Raw genomic sequence first — 12,745 nt, 5'->3', positions numbered from 1 at the left:
AGAGATACAGCAGGATGGTGTTATTGAGATTGTAAATGGCTGCAGTTTAAATTATGGAACTAACAAATTTACTCCACGGACTAATCTAGTTAAAACCTATTTTTTAAGCATCAATCCAGTGTTTGGGGCCTCTCAAGGCACTGGTTGGTTTGAGACATTACTCTGAAGTACATGGTGAGCTGTTAATGGAATGAAGAACAGAATTCTTATCAGATCATACTGTGTTGTAGCATTTGATATGTTGGGATTTGGGGTGAAGGTGACAGTTGAGGGACAACATAAATGGAAGCATCATGCTGGACCAGATTTGCGGATAGCTGAGCACTTGCGTTACTGGCTGTGATACATATATAGGTAATGCTACAGTTCAGTGGGATTGTCATTATATTAGATTGCTGGGTTCCATTTTCTATGGCTTCAAACATCAAAATCACTGTAAATTTGATCAAGTGATACATACAGAGAAGAACTTGTCATACAATTTGAGGAAAAATGCAGAGTTTTGCTTTTGAGTTGTGAGCTTTTCCCCAGCATCTGAATGGGGTAGGATGAAATACACTGTTAAAACTGAAATTGCCAAAGGAATAAAACTTCTTTGGTATGAAAAGTTCCTGATCTCTTTGATTTCTGTGAAATACTAGTTAAAAGCTTTAGGAGGTATTAGTAATAAATACTGATCCTGAAAGCATCTAATCCTTTAAGTTAAATCACTGGGGAGGGTAATAGCATGGAAATTACCAGTTTAAGGAGTTAGTGCAAAAGTTGCTTTTCCAAAAAAAAGTCGGTGAGAAAATTCACTACTATTTGCATTGATAACTTAATACAGAAGATTGTGTATGTACTTGGTACCAATTAAAAAGCAATAATTATTTAAAAGAATGAGATTTTAATTCAAGCTTCATGCTTGCTAGGAAGCATCTTCAGGAGTCAAGAGCTAATATTTGACTAAAGGAGTGAAGTAAATGCTTTATGGTATTTCTTAACACCATGTCATTCAAATGAGAAGATGAGCTGCAAGGAAGTTTAATACTCCTTAAATAAAAGGAGTATTTAGAGGATTTTAACTCCACACTTTAAATGGAACATAGATTGGTTTGTTCTGTTTAGTTTCCCATGTGGTGATATTTGGGACAGTCCTGCGGAATATGGCAACAGTGATTTCTCTGGGCTATAAAGATGAATGGCTGTGAGCTGTGTGATTTTTGAGTCAGATTTTTTTCCAGTAGTGTTGGCATTCTACAGGAAAAAGAGCTTTTCTACCACTTGATTGCAAAACAACATCAGAGGTGTCTAACATGAGGCTAGACATTTTGGCAGTAGTATGTAACGATGATTTAAAGCAGACATCTTTGTTGTATTTGACAAGTGTCTCACCTTATTAAAAAGTCCATAACAGTAAATTCTCAAGTGGCTTCCTTGTGCCCTATAAACTTTTGCTTTTTTAGCTTTGGGCGTTTTGTTTGTTTGGTTGGGTTTTTTTTTTGATTTTTTTTTTTGTTTGTTTGGTTTTTTTGTGGTCATTCCAGTGAGCAGTTATTTTTCCTAAGGTACTTACTTTTTTAAGATGTGGGCACAGAACTGAATTGTCTAAATTTCCCAAAAGCTTTGACTGTAGCAGGCATATAGGTTAGGACCAAAGAAACCAAAAAATCAATTAGATGTGTGCTCAACCAGAGTGACTTCTTTCTAACTGTATGTAACATTTTAAGTTAGTGCTGCCTATCTTATTCATATTTCTGCAGTAAATTTTTAAACATAATTCAAAATTCTGGAAGCAAGTTTATGGACAGATGTGCATAGCATTTAATTCTGAAGCTTCAAAAATTTTATTCTGAAGAACACTTTTGAGTTAAGCTGTTTTCAGAGTAATACTTCCCATGTCAGCCTTCAGCTCTTCACACTATACTGCTGTAACAGGTAACATACCTTGTTGGTGATGTAGCTTCTCCATGTTTGGGAAATGTACATCTAGCTCACATTGAGCCTCTCCCAGAAGATCCTTATAGAGAATCTTGTGAAATAAGGGCTGGATGAGCAGCTAGTGAAGTGAATTTAAAATAGACTGAATACCTAGGCCCACTGGATAGTAATCAGTGGCATGAGGTCTAGTTGGAGGGCAGTCACTTGTGGTATATGCCAGGGATTGATACTGGTTCCAGTCCTGTTCAACTTTTTCCTTAATGATAGGATGATGGGGGAGAACCCTCAGCAAACTTGATACAGAGCTGGGAGAATACCCTCTGGAGTTTATATTGGAGCTATCCAGAAGGACCTTGCTAGGCTGGGGAAATGGACTGATGGGAACATAATCAAATTCAGCAAGGAAACATGCAAAGCTGAGGAGGAATAAATATGTGCATATTCAAGGGGACTACTCAGGAGAAAAGCAGCTCTGAGAAGGACCTGGGAGTTCGGGTGGACACCAAGTTAACTGTGAGCCAGGAATGTCCTCTTGTTGCAGAGAAGGTATCCTGAAGTGCACTAGGAGTAGTATTGCCAGCAGGTTGTTCATGACTCTGCCTTTATTCTCAGCCTTGGTGAAGCCATATCTGGAGTTCTGGTCTTCTCAGTACTAGAAAGATGGAGCTATAGAAGGGGAACTGGTGAAGGCCTGCAAAGATAATCAAGGCACTTTCCTCCTATGAAGAAGGGCTGGGAGCTAGGACTGTCAGCCAACACAAAAACATGACTTAGGGGAAGTCTTATCAATATGTACAAACATCTGAAGGAACAGTATGAAGAGAATGGAGCTGGGCTGTGTTCACTGGTACTTAGGAATGAGACCAGAGGCAGAGGGCACAAGCTGAAACACTGAAGGTGTCTGACCACTGGCACAGGTTGCTTAGAGAGATTGTGGAGTCTTCTCCTTGGAAATACTCAGGAGCCATATGTACATGGTCCTGGATAAGCAGCTCTCGGAGACCTGCTTGGGCAGAGGTTTTGGACTGGATGACCTCCAGAGTCCCTCCAAACCTCAGGCATTCTGCTTTGTGGATCTGCAGGGTTTACAGTGGTACCAATGGGTCCCATTGTGTTGTACCTCATGGTGTGAGATGTCTATTTAAGCTTGGGTCTAGCCTATAAAGCAGTTGAGGTGATAATAATGACTGACAATACGATTGGTTCTTTATTGGATTATTTTTTTCTACAATACTGGTTTTACTGTTAGAACCTTATTTAGCTCATGTTGGACAACTATTTATTCCATGACAGCTGTTAATCTGTGGCGAAAAAAAAATATTTATTAGAGATTCTTACTATGATTTATTCACCTCAGTACAGTTAGTGTTTCAAAAAGTGCACTGGGCACTCTGTTGAAAAATGACGCAATGTCAAAATAAGTTAGTTATGTTTTAATAACTGCTAGCTTGTGCAAGATTATTCTGTCAAAAGATAGTAATAACTCTGAAGTACTTTGATAGGTGGCAATTTTCAGAAGCTCATTGGGTTAGTGAAAGGGAGACTGCCAATTCGGAGTAAGGGAACAACTAAACTTTTAATGCCTATTCGTAATCTAAGTAATGCAAATTTCTTTTTCCTTTATTTTGTAGCTTTGCAACTTGGACAAAAAGCAAACTTGTTTCCTTCTGTAAATGATGTAAAAACAAAAGCTGCAGTTATGTTTCTTTTGACTGACTTTGAGCTGATACTTTTTAGTATGTCTTTTTAGAATGTAATACTAATACTTCATGTTGGAGTTCCCTGCTGAATACATTGAAGAATAATCTTTTCTTGATTTTAATTGACTATTTGGAAGACTAGGAAGGGACAAGAAAGATGCAACTTGTGTAAGCTAAATTTTTAACTTTTTAAGGGGAAAAAATAAAATAGTGTAGGTGAATAATGTAGATGAAGTCTACAAATGTTCACTTGATGCATTAATATTACTGACAAGAGCATAAATATACTTCATTTTCTCAAGTACATACAATATTTAAATGAACAACATTATTTAGACCTGTGTCTTGATATGTCTCAATTCTCAACATAATCCTTAATTGGTAGGGTTTTTTTTCCAAGCTTTATCAAAGTCTACTTTTTTGGCATTACGTAATGCATAGTACTGAAATACAATGATTGATACTTAAAATTGTTTTGTAAGACATTTGTATAGGTGATCTTCAGGGGGGCTCTGCAAATCTGTTACCTTGGTGATTTATACTGAAAGCTTTCCTTATCTCTTAGTATGGAATAGTAACAAGAAAATGATAAATTAGGCCTGCAGTGCTATGCTGGTTTTGGCTGGGGGAAGAGTTTGAAACAGTTTCACAGATGATGTAGTTTGTATCTATTCTTTCATTAATGTGTTTTGCACTGAAATGGTTCTACATGGCCTTAGGTATTAAAAAACAATAGTTGTCAGCACCAGATTGCTATTTGAATTTGAGACAGAATAAGGAGTTGCTCATACAATGATAGGCAGATTCATTTTTGAGTGATGTTGTGCATCTCACTTAGCATGTCTTTGAAGGATGATTATAAATGGCTTTGTAATTTTTTCAAACATTTAATAAGCATTATTTGGTTTCTTATGGAACTATAAAATGCCCATTGTTTTCTGTCCTGAAAGAAGAAATGTTAGAAAGCTTAGCTTGTCTACTCACAAGTGTAATGACCTTTTCACACCTAATTTTTGTCTTGATTGTGATTTACTTTTCCACAGTTGACATTATTTACAACCAAAGAGCTTAAAACCTTTTAAAATCTGTCTAACCTTAAAAGCACTCATTCACTAGTGTTATTCTTTTAAGCAGATGTCAAACACTTATTGAGAAATTGAGATGTTTAGTAGCATTCATGGTCATTACTATTTAATCACTTCAGTGCCAATTCTGAAGTAGAAATGTAATTCATTCATTATGTTCACTTCACTATGAAGTAATAAATAACCAAAATAACAAACCAGTTTGATGGTTGTTTTAACCACTTGATTTGTACTACCCTGTTGTAGAACTGCAGATATTAAACTGGTGGATAAATTATAGTTTTGTACTTTAAAATTTTAGAATTGGAAAGTAGATTAATCTTTTGGTTGTTAATGCCCTTCTATGCCTGAGCAGTATAAATGACAACTAGGTAAAATAATTATGGTCAGTGGTGTAACTGAAGCAGAGTTAACTCTTTTACAGATGTTTTGTCCAGCAGGCACAAGTCCAGTGTCTAGCAGAACAGCTGTAGTATAGAGCCTGTTGTATTTGGCTTCTGTATCTTAGAAACCATGACAGCTTCTTCTTGTCCACTTAAATACTGACAAATAATGAGTCTGTATGGTGGAGAGAAAACACTATTATGAGAAATGAAGGTGAATGTATAGCAGGATTCTGTAGGGATTAAGGACAGAAATGAAGAAACAGGTGCTTAATGCAAGATTCATGTTGAGTACTGCAGATCATACAAGAATTGACATAGTGAACCCACCTGTTCTGTTTGGTAAATCTGCTCCATGCTTTGAGATGTTTTTATAACAATGTTATTCAAAAGTTATGTTCTCTCATAACAACTGAAGACTGGGTGCTAAAACTTCCCACAAAAAATGGAGTTTTCACTAGATAACATGTTGAATGACTTTTTAGGCTGCATGGCATGAGTTTTTTAGAGATTTTTTTTTTTATAGCCAACTGTCAATGAGAGTCTGCCATCTTCAGATGCATTTATTAGGTTTTCTCCTTTACCCCTCGTAATTTAAGGGAAGATATATGAACTAAATGGTAGTATGAGTAGGTAGTCAGAGATGGGAGACATGGCTTTAGAAGAAAGCAGGTGATTTAGTCCTTGGAAGGTCATATTACTTTTCAGGATAACTGTGCAGTCAAACTGCACAGAGAAGGTACAGTTTCAATCCAAGTGGAGTCCCTCTTAGACAAACTCAGTGTTGCTTGTGTTGGTGTGACACCTGAAAGTGCACCTCCCCTGAGGCTGTTTAATTGGACTGACCAGTGGGCTCAGTCGGAAGCAATGCTGGCAAGAATGCCTTGTATCCATAGGAAACTGTTCACTATAAGCAACTGAATTGTGTCAATTGTTGTGAAGGGTAAAAGGTGTCCTGTGACTTCCCTTGTGGTTCAAGCATAATTCAAATAAAAAGCTAATTAGGCTACTATTATATAAAAGAGTCTTCTATATTCAAATAATTATTTAAATTGAGGGGATTTTTAACTGGAGCATCTGTATTGAAGAAAAATTTCTCATACGTGACTGTATTTCTTAAATACTGCATATATTGAAATAGTTTAGCTGTTTCTAAATTGAATAGATGCAATTTTGTCAGTCTAGTTGGTAGACCTGAGAATTTTATCTTTCATGGTCACACTTTGAGGTGAGGTATTGAAATAAGCTGCTATAAGAAAATAGGAATTTGAATATTTGTGTCTTTAAAGCTGAGAACATTTCTGATATCTTTTATATGGTGGTTATCAGAGTTCTCTTTTTACTTTGGCTTTTTTATGTGACTTCGCTAGAGGGCACTGCTGTGCAAGAAATGTTTGTCAATGTTTATTTCTACATTTCTTGCCCAAGACTAGATAAACATCTTTTAAAAACCTCTGTGATAACCACTTTAAAGCCACTTGCATGATATATAGTCCCCTAATAATAAATGGAGTAGGAAGTCTTTCTGATATGCTGCACAAGTACTTCTTGATAATTTATTGAAATCACAAGTTTGTTTCTTAAAATATCTTTAATCAGAAAAAGCTGTTAAACAATCTTCATTTTTAGTTCTGGTTATGCACCAAGCTGATGAGAAAAAAATTACTTGTTCTGTGCTTCCTCTAACAAGGAGAGATTATCTTGTTTGGGCTACAGGTTAATCATTTGACCATATTTTATTAGCTGAACATAGCAGATTAGAAAGTGAAACATAATCAACTTCCAGTTAAATTATAATGCCCAGTGGTTTCAGGCTTTTAGTGGTAGGTGTTCAGCTTAAAGTAATTTAACTCTATTTTAAAGTAATATACTGTATTAGTTTTAATGGGGTTTCCTGTCTTCCTCTCAGCTGATCTATGTACTTATGGCTGATGTGGTTGATGATTAGGTGTTCCTACCTTAATGCTCCCTTTAGGTGATATTCTTTCATAGTTTGTGCAATTTAGAAATCTTACACTAGAGGATATGGTTTCCAGTGGAAAATCTTTCTGGATAATTTTAATACTCAAGAGTTTATCCCTGAAATAGTTGCTTGATGCAACAACTTCAGTAAAACATGATTTTACAGCTTGTTGCAGCTTTACTTATGTTCTGCCTTCTATTTCTGAGTGACTGTTATCAGCATAGTAGGCAACTAATAAGGAAGACTTCCCTTATCTGGCCATAGGTTATGTGAGTATGGCAAGTCTCGAGTGTTGCAACATGCTGAGTCTGCAAGAGCAACTCTTCCTTCTAAATCCTAACTGTTAATGACACAAGAGTGGCTGAATCTGCTGCAGGATGAGAAGGAAAGGGACCCAGGAGAAATGGAGATTAAGCAAATTAGACACAATGCTTATGTAGTTTCTCATAAGGTATTTAATGCTTTGTCTGGAGCATGGAGTTCAGTGGCATGCTCAGAGAACAGGTAGAGCATGTTTCTTGCTGCTCCTCAGTGTCAATTGGTACTACATAAAGGTACTGATCTATTTGTTGCATTTATGGGAGTTACAGGCTCCTGCTCTAGATGGATTTATTTTCAAATACTGTCGGACTGAACTACTGCTTCCTTGAGTAACAAATAAGATAGGAGTCTCAAAAGCTTTGTTTAGACTGTTCTAAGAGGGTTGGGAATCTGGGTTTTCTGTTGCAGTAAGTTGTTCTGTGTTTTTCTTCTTATCCTTTAGAATAGAAGGCCTTATGCTTCAAAAAGTCTAGAAGTAAAAATTTCAGCTATCCAGAGATGTCTGTGGACAAAAACTCAAATGAGAACAAGACAGCTGCTCATGGATGATGCTTCTAACTTGTAGTTAATAGGTAGTGAGCTCTTAGTATTTGGCTTTTCAGCCTTTAAGCTAAATTATAGTGATTATCTCTTGTGTTGAGCACTTGTGGTCAACACAAGAGAGACATCTCTAAAATAAGTTGGTTTAACTATAAATTTAGATTTTTTTTTTTTCTACTTAAAAATGTGATTTCAATGAAGCTGATCTGTCATCCAAGCAAAAGCAGAGATAGGCCTAAGGCCTTAGAGACCTATCCTTGCAACATATGTTATCATATACCAGCCTGAACACTTAATGTTTAGTACCAGAGTCGGTTCATTTTGAAGAACCTATGTTACAAAACTGCATGTATACTGTAATTGACTATTACATTTGGATGTCTGGTTTTACTCTTTGGTACAGTGTCTCTTATTTGATGTAACAATTCTAGACCAAAAAATTGTCTAAATAAGTCATGGAATCTGTTGATTCAGTGGTATAAATATGTCAAAAATTAATTACTTGTTTTATATAAATTCATGTACATAAATTAACTTGTATTAATTGCTTTAAAGGCTCTTTTTTATATGTTTTGATTAATATTCCAAACTTTGAACCCAGAGTTTGTTTCAGGACTAAGCCCTCTCTTGGCTGCAGTGTACATCTTTGGTCTGTTTTCCTTTGCTATCTTCAATACACTGTTTGCTTGTTAAGTTGCAGATGTCTAAAATAATAGCCCTTGAATAATTTAACACTTGTACTAACCAGTGGATTAGTCCAGGGCAGCTTTGAACTTCTTTATCAGCCTGAAGGGAAATGCAGCCCTGAAAATGAACTAATACAGCTTCTGTTCAGACCTGTGACACATGACATGAGATGACTCATTTTTCTGTCCTTCATTCTGTATATTGTTATCTCGAACAACCAATGTGTCCTTTTTTTACACTGCTGATAGGAGCCTTACTTGCGTAATCATCTTACTGTTGGCATCTTTTGTATTTGGGGAAGGACCTTAGACAGCCTTTATCACTGGAGCAAGTTTGATGTTCAAGTTTGTAGTTCACATTTTCAAAACCAGCAAAACAATACATCACTTTGAGAGTTGTATTTATCTTTGTAGATACTTAGACTAAGCTTTAAAGCCCTGGATTTTATTTCTTAACTGTTTCATAGAGTGAATACTTGCTATGTTAATTGATAGCTGTTTGAAGAACAGGTGGAAAGCTCAGATGTTAAAATCTAATTACTTCTACGCTCTGGTTTGTGAAGTTGTTTAGGCATTGTCATAGTAATCTTATGTGGTCCTGCATACTGGCACTGGCTAGAAGTGTTTTTTGTTCCAGAGAGGGACCTGAGATAAGTTGCCCACCTACCTTCTAATTGATAATGTTGTATGGTGTTCACATGTCCTCTGAATTCTGTAGTTATGCTTCTAGCTGACCCGAGTGAGCTTGTTGGGGTCAATATGGGCCCAATACTATTTAGTCCTCAGAAATGATCTGGGTGATTGGGTTGAGTCATCATATAGTTTGAGAAATATGTCAGACTGGGAGAAGTAGATTAAACAGAACAGAGAGCCACTGTACAGACATTGACAGATGGGAGGATTGGGCCAACAAGAATGACATCAGGTTTAGCAGATATTAAGGTAGTTTCTTGAAATGGGTTTATTGCAAGTAACAGTTAGTACTGGGATCTGATCAGCTGGGAGGTGGTTCTGCTGGAAATTACCTGGAAGTCCTAGTGGGCAGCAAGGTGATTATGATACAGCAGTGTGCCTTGCAGCAGAAATAGTGTCCAGGGCTTGCCTCAGCAAGAGCATAGACATTCCCATTGTACTTGGCACTTCCAAAGCCACATCTGGAAATCCTGTGTTTTTGGTCCCCTAGGTCATGAAATGGGTAAACTATAGAGGCCCCAATAAAAAATTGTGGACATGATTACAAAGTTGCAGAGAGCAATCCATAAATAAAAGCTGAACAAATTTTTTGTTTGGCCTAGAGAAGAGATTGTGGGAGAGTGCTTTCTACAGAATCACAGAATCAGCTAGGTTGGAGAAGACCTTTGAGATCAAGTCTAACCTATGCCCTGACACTGCCTTGTTGACCTGGACCATGGCACTAAGTGCCACATCCAGTCTTTCCTTAAACACCACTAGGCATGGTCACTCCACCACCTCCCTGGGCAGCCCATTCCATGGCCCAGTCATCCTTTCTGTGAAGAACTTCTTTCTTGTGTCCAAACTAAACCTCTACTGGTGCAGTTTGACTGTGTCCTCTTGTCCTGTCACTGGTAGCCTGGGAGAAGAGGCCAACCTGGCTACAGCCTCCTTTCAGGGAGTTGTAGAGGGAGATAATAAGGTCTCCCCTGAATCTCCTTTTCTCCAGGCTAAACAACCCCAGCTCCCTCAGATGCTCCTCATCAGACTTATGTTCCAGACCCTTCACCAGCCTTGTTGCCCTTCCCAAGACTTGCTCCAGCACCTCAACATCCTTCCTAAACTGGGGGCCCAGAACTGGGCACAGCACTCAAGGTACTGCTGAGTACTGGGGAAGAATCACAGCTCTGGTCCTGCTGGCCACAGTGTTGCTGATGCAGGCCAAGATGCCATTGGCCTTCTGGGCCACTTGGGCACACACTGGCTCCTGTTCAGCTGTCCATCAGTACCCCCAGGTCCATTTCTGCCTGGCCACTGTCCAATCACTCTGACCCCAGCCTGTAGCACTGCGGGGGTTTGTTGTGGCCAAAGTGCAGGACCTGGAACCTGGTGTTGTTAAACCTCATATCATTTGATTGGGCCCATCAATCCAGCCTTTCCAGGTCCCTCTGCAGAGGTGTCCTACCCTCCAGCAGACAAATGCTCTCCCCCAAATTCTTGTAATCTGTAAATTTGCTAATGGTAGACTAACCCTCCTCAGATCATTAATAAAGACATAGAACTGGGGACAGCACAAATCCCTGGGGGACACCACTGGCTGCTGGCTGGATGCAGCACCATTCACCACTCTCGGGGCCTGGCCATCTAGTCAGTTCTTGATCCAGCAAAGAGTGCTCCTGTCCAGGCTTTGGGCTGCTGGCTTTTCAAAGAGAATGCTATGGGATATGGTGTTGAAGGCTTTGCTGAAGTCTAGGTAGACAGTATCTGCAGCCTTGTGGGTGGCAAAGTGGCTTAATAATCTAAAAAGAGATAGTCTAAAGGGAGAGCTGACACACATTTATAGACAGTCAAAGTCTGGGCTAAGTTATAGCATATTCAAAAATACAATCAAAAAACAGACAGTGACATGCTCTGGGCTTAGTGCATGAGACTTTAGTACGTCAAAGTAGGTTTCTAAGCAGGTCAAATCTTGTCTTGTGTACAGAAAACGCATATGACAGCATGTATAGTGACATTTTTAACACACTAGCATTTGTGTTAGATCTATTCTCAGTAGGAAATATAAAGCTGTCCTTGAAGGAGGGAGTGGTATTTCTGTGAGCATCTAGAAAACTGCTCTTCAAACTTCTGGAAGTATTGAAAAGACTTGTAGACGTGGCCCTTAGGGACATGGTTTAGTGGTGGACTTTGCAGTGTTAGCTTACTGGTTGAACTGGGTAATCTTAGAGGTCTTTTTCAATCTAAACAATTCTCTATCTGAAGTTAGCAAGTGTTCAGATAACAAAGACTAGTAAAATTGTATGTGTTAATTGCTGAGGGAGAAAAGAACCTTCCTGCTGAGCTCTGCACTAAGAGCAACATATCATCCACAATAAACAAATTACAAGCTTATGGCTAATGTCTCTAAACTGCCTGGAGTAACTTCTGGTCTTGGCCTTGAGCCATGAGAATCATAGGGTAACAGAGAGAAAGTAGTGTCATTTTCTTGTTTACCTTGCCTCAAATATGTTTCTTTCTATGTTAATGGAAAGCTTATGGACTTCATTTTGAAAAAAATCTGGGTGTACTGTTGATGTAGAAGCTGGCAAAACACTTTGAATTGCATAGAATTTGTAATGAGAAATAAATTCTGACAAAATTTAGGAATGTGAATGGGTGTCTAAGCAGTCTTGGAATGTAACTGAGTTCAGTTCTTCAGCTTTTGCTGCCTTTTTTTCTGCAGAATTCTGTTTTTAGTAAATTAAGCAGTTTCACCTCAATTTTATTCAAAAGCAAGTTGAAGACTACTGGCCGCAAAGAAATTGTGTGTACTTTGCTTCTAAAACTACTAATGTTCAATTTCTATAAACTTCTGTATTGCAAAAAATGTTGATTTTGATCTAAAATGGGAAAGTTAAGGTTTCTGGAAGCTATGTGATTTACAAAAAACAAGGGCTAGTTTGATAACTCATCAGTGTACTGTGCTTATATGACATCTTAATTCATGTCTGAGTGGTCATGAGACACTTAAGTACCACTGGAATGATGTGGGATGCTGGAATTTGAGTAGCATGTTTATGTTTTGCTCAAAAGGGGAAAGGAATTGGATGCCTTAGAGATGGGATAAAAAAAACACCCAGTTGTGCTACCTCATAGCTACAACATAGAGCAGCCTTATCACATGAAAATATATGGCAGAAAATTTGAATATGTATGTTTCCTTTCTATTTAAGGCTTATGGTATGTCAGCTTTGCCTCTAAACTTGATTAAGGGAACTACCAGTGCATCTTACGAACGTTTGGAGAACACTGAAGATATTGAAGAAGTGGAACAGCATTTATTGAGGATTAAATCAAAGGTAGAGTCTTCATTGTTCTCACTTCCTTAATGATTGTTTTCCTTGCTTACTAATTCATGGTCATGCTGTAGAGTCTGTTCCAGAAAAAGTAGCAAGTCAGAAATTAATAACTTGCAGTTACTTGAGTTACTTTGAAA

At 37.9% G+C, this 12,745-nt stretch overlaps 1 protein-coding gene across 2 annotated transcripts in view; it reads left to right on the top strand.

The window, feature by feature from the left end:
- LMBRD1 (LMBR1 domain containing 1) overlaps window positions 1-12,745 on the top strand; it is a 65,502-nt gene that overhangs the window by 26,743 nt on the left and 26,014 nt on the right. For both annotated transcript variants that reach the window (XM_030267384.4, XM_030267383.4), the window contains exon 8: window positions 12,483-12,608. In XM_030267384.4, coding sequence (XP_030123244.1) covers window positions 12,483-12,608 — 126 coding nt within the window. The remainder of the gene's footprint in view (window positions 1-12,482; window positions 12,609-12,745) is intronic.

Source organism: Taeniopygia guttata, chromosome 3 (genome assembly GCF_048771995.1).
Source record: "Taeniopygia guttata chromosome 3, bTaeGut7.mat, whole genome shotgun sequence".
Classification (NCBI taxonomy): domain Eukaryota; kingdom Metazoa; phylum Chordata; class Aves; order Passeriformes; family Estrildidae; genus Taeniopygia; species Taeniopygia guttata.
This window is presented reverse-complemented; position numbering and strand designations above follow the sequence as displayed.